We start from the raw sequence: 15,609 nt of genomic DNA on the forward strand, positions 1-15,609 counted from the left end.
TGCTCTTCAGAGAATTTCTTCATGCGATTAGCAAGATTCAAACAGCAGTTTTCAGTGTTACAATGGCCACAAAAAAACCCGGCTTCAAATGTTATGTTTTGTAGGGTTTGGGTGGACCCTTGGACACTGTGGCAGCTGACCACGCCCACGGGGGGAAATCCCGTGAGGGGCCACAGGTCAGGCTCGGCTCCGGACACACAAACACAGATTATATCTTTTATTAAACAGTTTATGAAGCCACCAGAGGTGGCGGTAGTGAGTAGAAGATGGAGCCCGGCTGGGCTAGTATTCCTCAGGGCGCTGGAACAGCGACTTCTTTGGTAGCAGTGCTGTAGGAAGAAGAACTGAGAAAATGAGTACACTGAGATATTCACAGAGGGGCGGATTTTCAGAGCCCTGCTCGCGTAAATCCGCCCAAAACCGGGCGGATTTACGCGAGCAGGGCCCTGCGCGCCGGTGAGCCTATTTTACATAGGCTCACCGGCGCGCGCAGAACCCCGGGACTCGCGTAAGTCCCGGGGTTTTCGGAGGGGGCGTGTCGGGAGGCGTGTCGGGGGGCGGGGCCGGAGCGCGCGGCGTTGCGGGGGCGTGTCGGCAGCGTTTTGGGGGCGGGTACGGGGGGCGTGGCTACGGCCCGGGGGCGTGGCCGCGCCCTCCGTACCCGCCCCCAGGTCGCGGCCCGGCGCGCAGGAGGCCCGCTGGCGCGCGGGGATTTACGCCTCCCTCCGGGAGGCGTAAATCCCCCGACAAAGGTAGGATGGGGGTTTAGACAGGGCCAGGCGGGTGGGTTAGGTAGGGGAAGGGAGGGGAAGGTGAGGGGAGGGCAAAGGAAAGTTCCCTTCTAGGCCGCTCCGATTTCGGAGCGGCCTAGGAGGGAACGGGGGTAGGCTGCGCGGCTCGGCGCGCGCAGGCTATATGAAATCGATAGCCTTGCGCGCGCCGATCCAGGATTTTAGCCGATACGCGCGACTACGCGCGTATCTACTAAAATCCAGCGTACTTTTGTTTGCGCCTGGAGCGCAAACAAAAGTAGGCTATTCGCGCTCGTCTGAAAATCTACCCCAGAGTCCCCAGTATGGAGAAGCCCCGAGATACTGAGAGCTGGCCGTTGAGGAGCGAGTACCATATCCCTGGGCACAGAGACTCGTTGGCAAGTACTCATGCAGCAGTAAGATGGCACTGGTGCTGGAATGGAGGCAGGCCCTCGAGGAGCGAGTACCTGGTTCCAGGGAAACAGTTCTGAGGAGTAGATGGTAGTAGTACTCACAGATGGTGTCTGTAGCAAATTCTTCCAAGTAGAAGAGGAGATGGACACAGGCAGCGAGTCAGGGAACATGGGCCCTTGAGGAGTGAGTACCGGTTCCTGATAGCGACCTGAAAGAAGCAGAGAGGCCCCTGTGGAGCAGGTACCTCATTAACAGCAAAGAGTCCAAATAGAAGTTGGAGGCAGAGTAGCTGGATACGGAGAGCGAATCCCATCCGTAGGAATCCCTTGCTAACTCAAAGGCTAGCAATAAACAACAGGCATAAATATCCGGGCAGTGTGACGTCATCACAGGGGGACGCCCCTGAGGTTCGCGCCATAGAGGAAATAAGAATGAGGGCCGCGCGGCACGTGCGCCCTAAGGTACTGAGGAGCATGGCGGGAGGCAGCGCCCAAGCCGGTCCGGGGATGCTGGAGAGGATGGCGGGCAGACTACAAATACATTCTGCTCACAGGAGGCCTTAAATCAAATCTCTGCAATATTAACAAATCTATTTTCATCCTTACATCTGCAAGTATCTCCACCTCATTTTTCAGGTCCAGCAGGGGATGCACTGCCTCCCACTACTTCTAACTTGCCACCCTCTCCCAACCCAGAGAAGACCAGGGAAAAAGTCCATTCGCCTCATTCAATACCTCTGGATTCCTCGGGCAACCATTCCCCTGACAGCTCTACTGGTATACCCTCTGATCCGCCAGAAGAACTTCCTGACCATTCTTCTCTGCCTGAAGACCTTACTTATTCTTGTTTTATTGAGAAACTGGGTACCCTTCTAGGAGTAGAAATCAGAAAACTACCGGACTCCAGGGAAGAAGTTTTTGGAATTCTCAAAATTTGAGGTGTTCTTGCTGAGCCATGAGCTCTACCATCTCATAAAAAGTATTAGAATCCGTCCTAGCAAAGACCTGGGAATCTCCTCAATCAATACCTCCAGTTAAGAACGTAAGAACATAAGAAATTGCCATGCTGGGTCAGACCAAGGGTCCATCAAGCCCAGCATCCTGTTTCCAACAGAGGCCAAACTAGGCCACAAGAATCTGGGAAGTACCCAGAATCTGGCAAGTACCCAGATTACAAAAAGCTAATACTTACGGAGTAGTTCAGCTTCCTCTTGCATCGGTAGTAGTTGAATCAGCTATGAAGAGAACGACGAAGACCAAGCTACATTCCTTAATTACACCCATAAAGGATTGTAGAATTCTAGATGATTATGCTAGAAAATGTTTTCAAAGTGCGATGCTAACTTCCCGAATACAAGAGCATCAATTTTACATCATCGAATATCTTTATGAATCCCTCCAACTACTAAAACCATTTCTCCATTCAGACACAGGACAAGCTATCACACGTCAACCCTTTTACAACATGGAAGAGGGTCTCCGACACCACCTATGAACAGTATACGAATATTTCGAAACATCTTCCAGAACTTCCGCTACAGCCATTGCTGCTCGTCGTATCGAATGGCTACATTCCAATCCTATCAGAGAAGATGTTCATGAGAAGCTGGCTAATCCCCCTTGTGTGGGAGACAGTTTGTTCGGAGACAAATTTAAGGATACAGTAGCTCAACTAAAGGAGCAAAATGTAGCAGTCCAGTCTCTCAGAATATATAGACCCTTAATCCTCATTTAAGCGCAATTTCCAACAAAAGCCAACCTACTACCAAAGAAAACCATACAAAGGCTACATATCATTTAGAGCCCAGCAATTCCAATTTTATCAGGTATCTCGCTCACAGTCTCAATCAACTCAGGCTAGACCCTGTCAGAGAGAAAGAAAACAGAAACCAGCCCAGACCCCTCTCTAAAAACCTTCACAATCTTTTTTTGAAGATATCTCAGCCACAACCGGAATTCCTAATTGGAGGAAGAATCCAAAATTACTACCCAGAATGGCAAAACATCACCTTGGACCAATGGGTTCTCCAAATTGTAAAGGAGGAATACCATCTCAATTTTCTTTCCAAACCTAGTCTTCCCCATTTCACTACCAGAGTGACAGATATCTCCAATATTCATCTGTTGGAGCAAGAATTACAGATACTGCTACAACAACAAACGATCCAAATAATCCTGAAGAACAAAATCAGTTAGGGATTTTACTCCCAATACTTTCTCATCCCGAAACGCTCAGGGGGTCTCTGTCCAATTCTAGACCTTCGACCCCTAAACAAATTGCTCCAGAAGGAGAAATTCAAGATGACATCCCTCAAATTAGTTCTCCTCTTCATACAACTGAATGATTGGATGTGTTCTCTAGACCTCAAGAATGCATACACTCACATCCCGATACATCCCTCCTGTTTGGAGGTAACTCTGCTTCCAGGTGAACTCCATACACTACCAGTACAAGGTTCTGCCCTTTGATGTTTCCTTCGCTTCCAGGGTCTTCACCAAATGCCTAACTGTGGCAGTAGCCCATTTAAGGCATCAAGGAATTCGTCTGTTCCCTTATCTGGGCGATTGGTTAATAATTTCTCCCAACCCAAACTCTTTATCTCAATATTTGAAAATGACAATTTCATATCTAGATTCTCTGGGTTTCCTTATCAATTACGAGAAATCGATACTCAAACCGACTCAGACTATTCAATTCATAGGGGGTGAAGATAAACATGATCAAAGCTCATGCATTCCTTTCCCAGGGAGAGGACCAATCAAAAACATCAACTAGGTATGGACCTACTAATAACAAAAACAACTGCCCACCAAATTCTGACTTTTCTGGTACACTTAGCGGCTACATGTCACGTAGTTCCCCATACTCTCCTTCGTATGTGGCATCTTCAATGGGTATTAAAAGCTCAGTGGATTCAATTTCTGATGCTGATGTCCACAGTGGTAGCAATCAGAGAATCCATGGCAGAGGACATCCGCTGGTGGTTAAATAGAAACGGTCTGACAGTGGGATTTCCACTTCAAGATCCAGTCCACAACTTAATCCTAACAACACATGCGTCGACACAAGGGTGGGGAGCACACCTACTGAATTAGAAAACGCAGGGTCTATGGACACAAAACGAAAGATTATATCCAATCAATCTCTTGGAACTCGGAGCCATGAAGAATTCTCTAAAAGCTTTTTTTGCGAGGTCAATCCATGATAATACACACAGACAATCAAGTTGTAATGTTTTACATAAACAAGCAAGGAGGGTCACGTTCATGGACTCTTTGCAGGGAAGCTGCTTGAATCTGGGTGTGGGCTCTCAGAAATTCAATAATGTTAAAGGCAACTTACTTACCAGGTGTGGCGAAAACTTTCACCGATCGCCTCAGCAGAATACTTCACCCCCACGAATAGTCACTGAACCAATCAGTAGCAAACAGAATTTTTCTACAGTAGGGTCATTATTGGATAGACCTTTTCACAACAGAACAGAATCGGGAAGTTCCACATTTCTGCTCAGTACATCCCAGCCCCATCAGATATAGGTAGGATGCCTTCCTGAGTCATGGTCTCAAGGTCTTCTTTATGCATTTCTTCCAGTTCCTCTCATATCAAGGACAGTTCAGAAATTGATTCAAGACCAATCTCGGATGATATTCATAGCTCCTGCATGGCCAAGACAACCCTGGTATGCTTATCTAGTACAGTACTTGGAAACAGACCCTTGGAATTTCGGTCAAGATCCAAATCTGCTGACTTAAGAGGGAACTCTCCTCCACCCGCTTCATTCCTCTCTTCCCCTGATGACTTGGATGTTGAATGTCAAATTTTAAAAGATTTCACTCTCTCAGCTGATACTCAACATATCATTATAGCATCGAGGAAGCTGTCAACAAGGAAAAATTACTTCTTTAAATGGAAAAGGTATACTTTATGGTGCCAAACTCAAAAGATTCTTCCTTTCTCTTCAACGCCTACAGAAATCCTCAGCTACTTGCATCACCTTTCCAAATCAGGCTTAGCTACGTCATCAGTAAGAGTACACCTCAGTGATATAGCGGCTTATCATGAAAGACTTAATGGCGCCTCCTTTGCCTCACATCCTTTAAATAACTAATTTCATAAAAGGACTTTTCAATCTCTACCCTCCGCTACAAAAACCTCCGGTTCTGTGGGACCTAAACATAGTTTTATCAAACTTAATGAAACCCCCATTCAAACCTCTGCAATCTTCTCACTTGAAGTATTTAACTTGGAAGGTAGTTTTTCTGGTCACAATAACTTCAGCCTGAAGAGTAAGTGAACTTCAAGCCTTAGTTCATTACACACCATGGGGTACATTTTAAAAAACAGAGCGCGCGCGTACTTTTGTTCGCACACCAGGCGCGAACAAAAGTACGCCGGATTTTATAAGATATGCGCACGCAAAGGGGTGCACATTTGTGCAACTTGCGCGCGCCGAGCCTGCGCGCGCTGCCCGTTCCCTCCAAGGCCGCTCTGAAATCGGAGCGGCCTCGGAGGGAACTTTTCTTCCGCCTCCCCCCACTTTCCCCTCCCTTCCCCTATCTAACCCACTCCCCAGTCCTACCTAAATCCCCCTACTAACCTTTATCCGCGAAGTTACGCCTGCCTCTGGGCAGTCGTAACTTACGCACCCCGGCTGACTGCTGCCGTGTGGAGGCACTTGGCCACACCCCCGGACCACCCCCACGACCCCGAACACGCCACCAAGCTGACACCATGTCCCCTGGCCATGCCCCCGACCGCCCCTTTTTGCAAGCCCCGGGACTCACACGCGTCCTGGTGCTTGCGCCCGCCGCTGAGCCTATGCAAAATAGGCTCGGCGCGCGCAGGGGTTTTTTTTAAGGGTTACGCGCATAACTTATGCGTGTAGCCCTTTTAAAATCTGGCCCTGTATCTGCAGTTTTTTCATGACAAGGTAATTCTAAGAACTCATCCAAAATTCTAACAAAAGAGAATCTGAACTCCATACATTAGACTGCAAAAGAGTATTAGCTTATTATAAACAAAGAACTCAACCTTTCCATAAGTCTTCTCAGTTATTTATATTGTTCAACCCAAACTCACTAGGAGTTACAGTCTCCAAATGAACCTTATCAAACTGGATCTCAGACTGCATTCATTTCTGGCATACTTCTTCACAAACTCCCTTTTCAGGGTTAGTCTCAGCGCACCAACTACGAGCAAAGGCATCTTCCATTGCACATCTCAAAAACGTACCCGTGGAGGACATATGTAGAGCTGCCACTTGGTTTTCAGTTCACACCTTTACAGCTCATTACTGCGTGTACATTTAACAACAACAGACAGGATACTTGGCCAAGCAGTCCTATCCTGTGCTCTAGCTCAGAAAACCATGTCCACGAAGGATTAAAAAAAAAGTATGTAGGTAATGGAACAGTAGGTAACATAGACCATTACTTTCATTCCATACCCTAACTTTATTCATCATATGCTTGGGGAATCCCAAATAGCAGGGTTAATTCAGCCTGCTTATCAACGGAAAAAAGCAAGTTTGCTTCCTGTAAATGGTGTTTTCCATTGATAGGAGGATGAATTAACCATGCTTCCCACCCTCCTCCCTTGACATGTTGTTTTCTGCTTCCTTACTCTAAGGCCGATGCCTTCTAGCTTTGTTATCAACTGAAGGAGAGGAGCTGTGAGCTGCGTGCGGGAAGTTCTGCGCATGCACAGTTCAAAAGATATTGAATCTTGAAGAAAGTGTCCGATCGAGTGCGCTGTCCAGTGACATCACCCAAATAGCATGTCTAATTCATCCTACTATCTATGGAAAACACCATTTATGGTAAGCAAACTTGCTTTTATGAATGTCTGGTGTGCATATAATTATTTCTTTATTACTTTAATAACGTTTCTATATATGGCACATAACTGCAGGTAAAAAAGAAAGAGAAGCATGTGGGGGGGGAGGGGGCGCAAAAATTTTGGACTTTGAAAAGGAGTTCCATGCTCCCAAAAAGGTTGGGAACCCCTGCTCTAGTGCTTAGGTTAGCTGGAACAACTACAGAGGGATTCTCCTAGCAGTCAGAATCAAGGTCCATGTGGACTAGATTTTAGAAGGAGCCACAGTCTCTTTCCTGGCCAAGTGTTATAAAATGTGAAAATAAATTACGCATAATTTAACCTTCTATAGTTCAGCTGCTAACAACAATGGTATAACTGCTTTGTGCTTCTGAATATGCATTGGGTAACCTTCATGGAGCGGTGGTATGATTGCATCCAGTATCCAAGAAAGCATGAGGTAAATGTGCATGGAGTGGTGGTTATAACCATAAATAATAGTAATATAACAGCATCCGGCTTCTTAAGAAGGCTGGAGTGATCTACATGGGTGGAGAGGGCCATTGTTAAAATCCAAACTTTGTTTCAAATCTTTTTTACTCAACAACTTTCACATACAATAATAATGTCCAAAACAGTACAGAAACACTCATGGGGTTATTGAAAATCCAGACTTTAATGAGCATGACATCATTAACCTTGGTGGCTTGGTGGTTATTTAAAAAACTTAGTAATGGGTAGGGGTCTTGGGTGTTTGTGATATTGACCATGGCAGGGCCTGAAATGGCCTATCAACAGAAGAGAAGAATGCCATCATTTTGGCATGTTATGGGCATGCTTGGGACAGATAAGGAGGAAAGTGGTGGAAAAAGGGTTGAGAGGACACGTAAATAAGAATTGGGGGAGGAGGGACTTAATATTGGGTTGCATAAAGGATTTCGTTTGTGCATCTACCTAAAACGGATGAATCTCTACTGGACAAACTGGATAGACCATTTGTTCTTTATCTGTTGCCATTTACTATGTTTCTGTGTAAACCTGGATTGTGCTTATGAAAGCTTATCGTACTGTGTGCCAGTAGAAGACAGTTCCATTTAAGCTGGAAGGCCAAAAGAGCAGGAGCGGGATCCCCCCCCAAAATAATTAGATTTATATTTTAAAAAACTGAATAGACACAACTAGCTTATTCAACAAGTGTGGGGAAGGGAAATATAAACTACAAAATGTTTCAATATAGACATTTTTCCTATTTTTAAAGATAAAATATATCTATTTTTCTCATTCTTTGTATATAGATATACTTGTATGTCTTTAACAATCCCCTTATATATGTATGCATACACCAAAGTTGCAAAAGTGTTTTTTCTTTATAACCACCAAAACTGTTCTGAAAAAATGGGGAAAGCATTCATAGACATGGTTTTGGGGACTGCTTTCCAACACAGATTTGTAGAAGGTAGTGCATTATGTATTGAGTTCATGCTATGCTTCTGTACGGTTTTTCCACTTGTTGCCACATGTTCCACTTGTTGCACAAAGAGGTTAGATTGTGGGAAGATCAGCTTGGAAACTGCAATTGTATATGCCATTCACATAAAGGAAAAATGCATTCCAGTTTAAATTTCAAGAGCTTGTGTTTGTTGTACTCTTGTGTATTCATTCTTGAGCATTAAAGGCTTGTTCCTTAGATTTCTCGTTATATTTGTACTATCACAGGTTCCAGCAAGATGTGGGGTAACCGTCCGAGATAGTCTGAAGAAAGCCCTGATGATGAGAGGTCTTATTCCAGAGTGCTGTGCAGTTTACAGAATCCAGGATGGGTATGGCATGTGTGTGCTGTGAGGATTGTTGAGGTTCTTTTGAGGAGGAATGTTCCCCAAATATCAACCAGCCAGGCGTAGTGATAGTCAGTGCTAAGAAGATCAAGGAGAATGTTAAGATAACCAACTGTAAACATGAAATAGTTGAATTGCCAATTTTTAAGGCTGTCTCAAATAATTAGATAGGCCTGGCAATGTAAATATTTGCTATTCAAAGCTAGAACAGAGGCTGTATAGGAGGGTCATTGACAGACAAATGTAAAATAAATCAATAGACTAAAAGTACTTTGGATTAGCTGTACATCCCTACTCCCTTAGAAGTTTTAACTTGATAACAAATCAACAAAATTAAGATGTAGATAGTAGTCCAGCAGTGAGAGGGTGGCTATCCAGTCTTTTGCACTGAGTGTCACATGTATGATTATCTCCCAGTTGGCGAGAAGTTGTGTGTGAGCACTAGATGCAAAGAGCTCCTGGTCCGATCCCTGGAGGCTAGAGTGGCAGATTTGGAGGAGCTAAGGAAGACAGAGTTATATAGAAGAGACCTTCAAGGACATAGTAGAGCAGACCCACCTCCAATCTGGCAGCCCCTGTGTTCCCTTGGAGGAGAAAGGTCATCTGGAAGGAGAGCATCTCCTTGGTGTGGCTGGAAGCAATCCTGTAGCTAGGACCTGCCCTCAAGGTGATGTACTTTCCTCTCGCACCAAGGATATGCCTCAAGGGGCATGTACCCAGGCAGAAAGAGTTAGGATGGCTGTTGTAGTTGGTGAAATGATGATTAGAAATTTTGAAAGCTGGGTGGCTGGTGGAGTGAGGATCGCTTGGCAATTTGCCTGCTTGGTGTGAAAGGGGCAGGCCTCAGGCGCCTCTTAGATAGGATTTTAGATAGTGCTCGGGAAGTACTGGCTATCTTGGTACAGTAAGATAGGAAAGTGCAGGAGGGGGAGGTTCTGGAAGCCAAATTTAGTATTTTAGGTAGAAAGTTGAAATCCAGAACCTTCAGGATAGCATTCTCAGACATGCTCCCCATTCCACATGCAGGACCTTTAAAGCAGGCAGACTAAAGGGAAGAGGGTTTTAGGTTTGTTAGGAACTGGGCATTATTTTGAGGAAAGGGGGAGGGCTTTTTTGAAAGGATGGTTTCTACCTGAACCAGAATGGAACCAGGTTGCTAGCACTAACCTTTAAAAAGGAGAGAGTGCAACTTGTAAACTAGATGATGGGGAAAAGCTGACATTCACTCAGAAACGCGTGTTTTGGAATATTTCTTTGAAGGATACTATTAGGGCATTCCATTAGAGAGGTTGCAATAAATGCTAACGTTGACCAGGTGCCTTTAAGTACATATCAGACAGAACAGAAAAATTCCACATTACCCCTGTCAACTTTATAAACAGATTGTTAATACAAACAGAAACATACTTTGAAATGTCTATATGCTAGGTGGGAGAGTTAGAGTATGTAGCACTGAATGAAGAGATTGGCATCTCAGAGACTTGGAAGGAGGATAACCAATGGGACACTGTGATACCAAAGTACAAATTATATCAAAATGATAGGATGGATGAAATTGGTGGAGAGGTGGCACTATAATTTAAAGAGGGCATTGAGACAAACAGGATAAAAGTTCTGCAGGATACAAAATGCAATGTTGAATCTTTGTAGATATGAATTCCAGCAGAAAAGGGGAATAAAATAGCAGTGGGAGTGTTTTACTGTCTACCTGGCCAGAATGAAGAAACAGCCAATGAAATGCTAAAAGAAATTAGGGAAGACAATAAAATCAGCAGCACAGTAATAATGTATGATTTGTTACCTCAGCATTAATTGGGTGAATATCACATCAGGACATGCTAGAGAGGTAAAGGTCCTAGATAAAATAAATGACTGCTTCATGGATCAGCTGGTATAAGAACCAAGAGGAGAAACTGTTTTAGACCTAGTTCTTAGAGGAACACAGGATTTGATGCAAGAGATAACAGTGCTGGAGCCACTTGGCAATAGTAATAACCCAGGCCCAATGCCACAGCCCGGCCTGAAGGCCGGGTCCCAACACAAGGGCCTCCGCCTGGATCCAGGCCGAACACCGAGACCCAATCCAGAGGCTGGGTCCCGATTCCTGGGCCTTGGCCTAGGGTCAGGCCCAGGCCTGGAGCCCAGGCCTCAGAGCTTTGATGATCGCGTCCTCTTCTTTCTTCTTAAACATACTTTGTAAGAGGGATTGCGCCGGAGTTAATTAACTCCGGCGCAACCTCCCCAGCGGATGTGCCATTTTAATCTATGACAGCTAATTCTGTATCAAGGCTGAGGCCCTTGTGTTGGGACCCGGCCTTCAGGCCGGGCTGTGGCATTGGGCCTGGGTCTGGGCTTTGGCCTAGGTCGAGGCCCAGGTATCGGGACCTGGCCTCCGGGTTGGGCCCCTGCATCAGGCCTGGGGTCTGAGCTCTGGCATAGGCCGAGGTCCTGGCTTCAGGATCAGACTTCCAGTTGGGCCCCAGTATCGGGCCTGGGCCTGGGCCGAGGCTGCGGAGTTAGGCCTAGGTTTGGGCCCTGGCCAAGGCCTAGGTGTTGGGAATGGGCCAGGATGCAGCATCTGATTTGGTAAGTATGGGGGGAGGTCATTGGGAAATTTCTTGGCCTGAGCCTTTTCTCGGGTCTTGGCCTAGGCCCTGGCCCCTTCATCGTGTTGCGGCCTATGCCTAGGTGAGGTCTAGGCTTCTGGCCTAGGCTGAGGCACTGCTCGGGCATAGACCGCAGCCCCTTCTTTGGGTCTCAGCCTACTCCCTAGGCGAGGCCTTAGTTTCAGGCCTAGGTCCGACCGGTGACTTTTATATTTTAAATAGGTTTTCAAAACGAAACTAGATTCCGACAAAATATAATTGGAATTTAATTTGTTTCGTTTTGAAAACGATCCAGAAAGAAATGAAAAATTTTGTCTCATATCCTATTTCGTTTCTTCTGAATGCCCATCCCTAGTGATAATGCCTCTTTATGCCTTCATGGAGCAATCTCATCTTGAGTATTGCAGCTTAAAGTACACCTGCTGTGGAAGATTCAACATGCTTTTAGTTCCACTGAGGAGGGAAAGCCAATTTACATGCATAAATCAATATTTACCCGCGTAAATGGCTTTGAAAATTTCCCCATTAAGGCTTCCAAATACCTGTGTGCTGTTTTTTTTAAAGATGCTGTTAGAGGCAACACTTATTAGATAAGACTAAGAAGATAAGAACATAAGAAGTTGCCATACTGGGTCAGACCAAGAATGCATCAACCCCGACATCCTGTTTCCAACAGTGGTCAATCCAGGTTACAAGAACTTGGAAAGTTCCCAAAACATTAAGTAGATCCCATGCTACTAATGCCAGTAATAGCAGTGGGTGTTCCCTAAGACAGCTTGATTAATTGCAGTTAATGTAATTGTCCTCAAAGAACTTATCCAAATCTTTTCTAATCCCAGTTCTAACCACATCCTCTGGCAACAAATTCCAGAGTTTAATTGTGCGTGGTTTGAAAAATAATTTTCTCCGATTAGTTTTAAATGTGCTACTTGCTAACTTCATGGAGTGCCCCCTAGTCCTTCTATTATCCGAAAGAGTAAATAACCGATTCACATTTATCCATTCTAGACCTCATGATTTTATAGACCTCTGTCATATCCCCCGTCAGCCATCTCTTCTCCAAGCTGAACAGCCTTAACCTCTTTAGCCTTTCCTCATAGGGGAGCTATTCCATTCCCTTTATCATTTGGTTGCCCTTCTCTGTACCTTCTCCACTGCAACTATATCTTTTTTGAGATGCGGCAACCAGAATTGTACACAGTACTCAAGGTACAGTCTCACCATGGAGTGATACAGAGGCAGTAAGACTTTTTCTGTTTTATTCACCATTCCCTTCCTAATAATTCCTAACATTCTGTTTGCTTTTTTGACTGCCGCAGCACACTGAACTGACGATGTATTATCCATTATGACGCCTAAATCTTTTTCCTGGGTGGTAGCTCCTAATATGGAACCTAACGTTTAACTACTGCATGGGTTATTTTTCCCTATATGCATCACCTTGCACTTTATCTACATTTACATTTCATCTATTTGGATGCCCAATCTTCCAGTCTCACAAGGTCTTCCTGCAATTTATCACAATCCGCTTGTGATTTAACTACTCTGAATAATTTTGTATCATCTGCAAATTTGATTACCTCACTCGTATTCCTTTCCAGATCATTAAAAAATATATTGAAAAGCACCGGTCCAAGTATAGATCCATGAGGCACTTCACTGTTTACCTTATTCCACTGAGAAAATTGACCATTTAATCCTACTCTCTGTTTCCTGTCTTTTAACCAGTTTGTAATCCACAAAAGGACATCATCTCCTATCCCATGACTTTTTAGTTTTCTTAGAAGCCTCTCATGAGGGATTTTGTCAAGCACCTTCTGAAAATCCAAATACACTACATCTACCAGTTCACTTTTATCCACATGTTTATTAACCCCTTCAAAAAAATGAAGCAGATTTGTGAGGCAAGACTTCCCTTGGGTAAATCCATGCTGACTGTGTTTCAGTAAACCATGTCTTTCTATATGCTCTGTGATTTTGATTTTTGGAATAGTTTCCACTATTTTTCCCAGCACTGAAGTCAGGCTCACCGGTCTATAGTTTCTTGGATCACCCTTAGAGCCCTTTTTAAATATTAGTTTTACATTGGCCATCCTCTAGTCTTCAGGTACAATGGATGAATTTAATGGTAGATTACAAATTTTAATTAAGAGATTTGAAATTTCATTTTTGAGTTCCTTCAGAACCCTGGGGTGTATACCATCCGATCTAGGTGACTTGCTACTCTTTAGTTTGTCAATCAGGCCTACTACATCTTCCAGGTTCACAGTGATTTGGTTCATTTTGTCTGACTCATCATCCTTGAAAACCATCTCCGGAACTGGCAGAATCCATTTAATCTTTCTGAAATGGCCTTATGCTCCCTAAGAGCCCCTTTAACCCCTCGGTCATCTATCGGTCCAACCGACTCCCTCGCAGGTTTCCTCCTTCGGATATGTTTTAAAATGTTTTTATTATGAGTTTTTGCCTCTGAGACCAACTTCTTTTGAAATTCTCTCTTAGCCTGTCTTATCAATGTTTTACACTTAACTTGACAATGCTTGTGCTTTTTCCTATTTTCTTCAGATGGATCCTCCCAATTTTTGAAGGATCTTTTTTGGCTAAACTGCCTCTTTCACCTCACCTTTTAATCATGCCAGTAAACTTTTTGCCTTCCTTCCACCTTTCTTACTGCTTCAAATACATCTGGATTGTGCTTCTAAGATGGTATTTTTAAAAATGTCCACGCCTGTTTTACAATTTTAAGCTTTGCAGCTGCTCTTTTCAGTTTTTTCTATTTTCCTCATTTTATCAAAGTTTCTCTTTTGAAAATTTAGTGTTAGAGCTCTAGATTTACATATTGTCCCCCTTCCAGCCATTAGTTCAAATTTGATCATATTATGATCACTTTGTTACTAATGGAACGATCCTGATAGCATAGTTCTGTTTTCATGAACATCAGATGAGTAACATGAGAGGCTGAGCATGATGGATTTGTCTTAAGAACCAGGTAGGTTAATAGGAAGAATTTATATGGTGGCTCTCATGTGAGTTTTATGGATAGATTTCAGATGAGAGGGATATAACATTATAAAGTGAGAAGCTATATGTTTGACTGATGGAACAAGGATTTCAAAGGAAAGGGAAGAAAAGAGAGCAGCTGTGTAGCAGAACAAAGAAAGATTAGTTATCAAAAGGACTTATGCAGGTAAAAAAGGTCCCTTAGAAAATTGCCTGCCTGATTTGCGGATAAGCTTACATGTGTTTGTCATGTTTGCGCATAAGTTTACCCAGACCGGGCAGAGTTGAAGAGGAGTTTAGACTTAGGCACATACTTTTGGATTTTAAAAAGTATGCACAGAAATTTCCATGAAACATTTGTGCATAGTTTTTACTTCTTGAAACTTGTACGGGTATATTTTGTGGGATAATTTTGAAAGCGGACTTATGTTCATAAGTCCAGTTTGAAAACTGGTGTAATTTATGTGCATATTTGATGAATTTCTTATGTGTGATGGAATTTTTAATCTCCCAACAGAGTTTTCAGTCAGGACTGTAAGGTCATTTTGAAAGGGAAACTTCTCATGGAGTTTTCCTTTGAAAATATAGCCAGCGTGAACAGCACGGGTATATTTTTACCTACATACTTTGCACTTGCTTCATAGCTGGTGCAAAGTATGCACATGAAATGTAAAGATTTGAAAAATATTTGAAAAAGAAATTTCACTCTCCCAACCTAACTCTTCGCATTTTTGTGGAAGTAAGCGGTGCACACACTTTTACCTGCACACAGGAGGTAGAGGAAAGGGGGGAATCATCAAAATGCCTTTTTACATTGGTAAACATATTCTTATATGCATAAACTTTTGATTATTTTCTCCAGAGAGAATGTTGAATGGGTAGTTCATGCGGCAATGTGACCAGTTATTTTTTCCAAATTTATGACATAAGGTAGTCTTATTTGATAAGTGGTACCTTAAGTACTTGATATTTTGTTCTTTAGTCATTTTTAAAATTTTTGTTAAGCTTTGGTTTTCAACAGTTCAAAATTATTCTGTGTAGGGTGGCAGTATACAAAAATAAGGAACAGAGATTTGTAATCTCCAATTTCTTTCGGTATCTCTTTGGTGTTGACTAATTCAGATACGAATAAAGTTAATTTGCTCATCTATCAGTACTCGTGAAAACCTGATCTTTTGATGGCCTCAG

At 43.6% G+C, this 15,609-nt stretch overlaps 1 protein-coding gene across 1 annotated transcript in view; it reads left to right on the top strand.

The window, feature by feature from the left end:
* BRAF (B-Raf proto-oncogene, serine/threonine kinase) overlaps window positions 1–15,609 on the top strand; it is a 409,670-nt gene that overhangs the window by 78,317 nt on the left and 315,744 nt on the right. Inside the window, 1 exon segment of the mRNA XM_029616061.1 lies at window positions 8,697–8,800. Coding sequence (XP_029471921.1) covers window positions 8,697–8,800 — 104 coding nt within the window.

The sequence above is a fragment of the Rhinatrema bivittatum genome, chromosome 9 (genome assembly GCF_901001135.1).
Source record: "Rhinatrema bivittatum chromosome 9, aRhiBiv1.1, whole genome shotgun sequence".
Lineage (NCBI taxonomy): Eukaryota > Metazoa > Chordata > Amphibia > Gymnophiona > Rhinatrematidae > Rhinatrema > Rhinatrema bivittatum.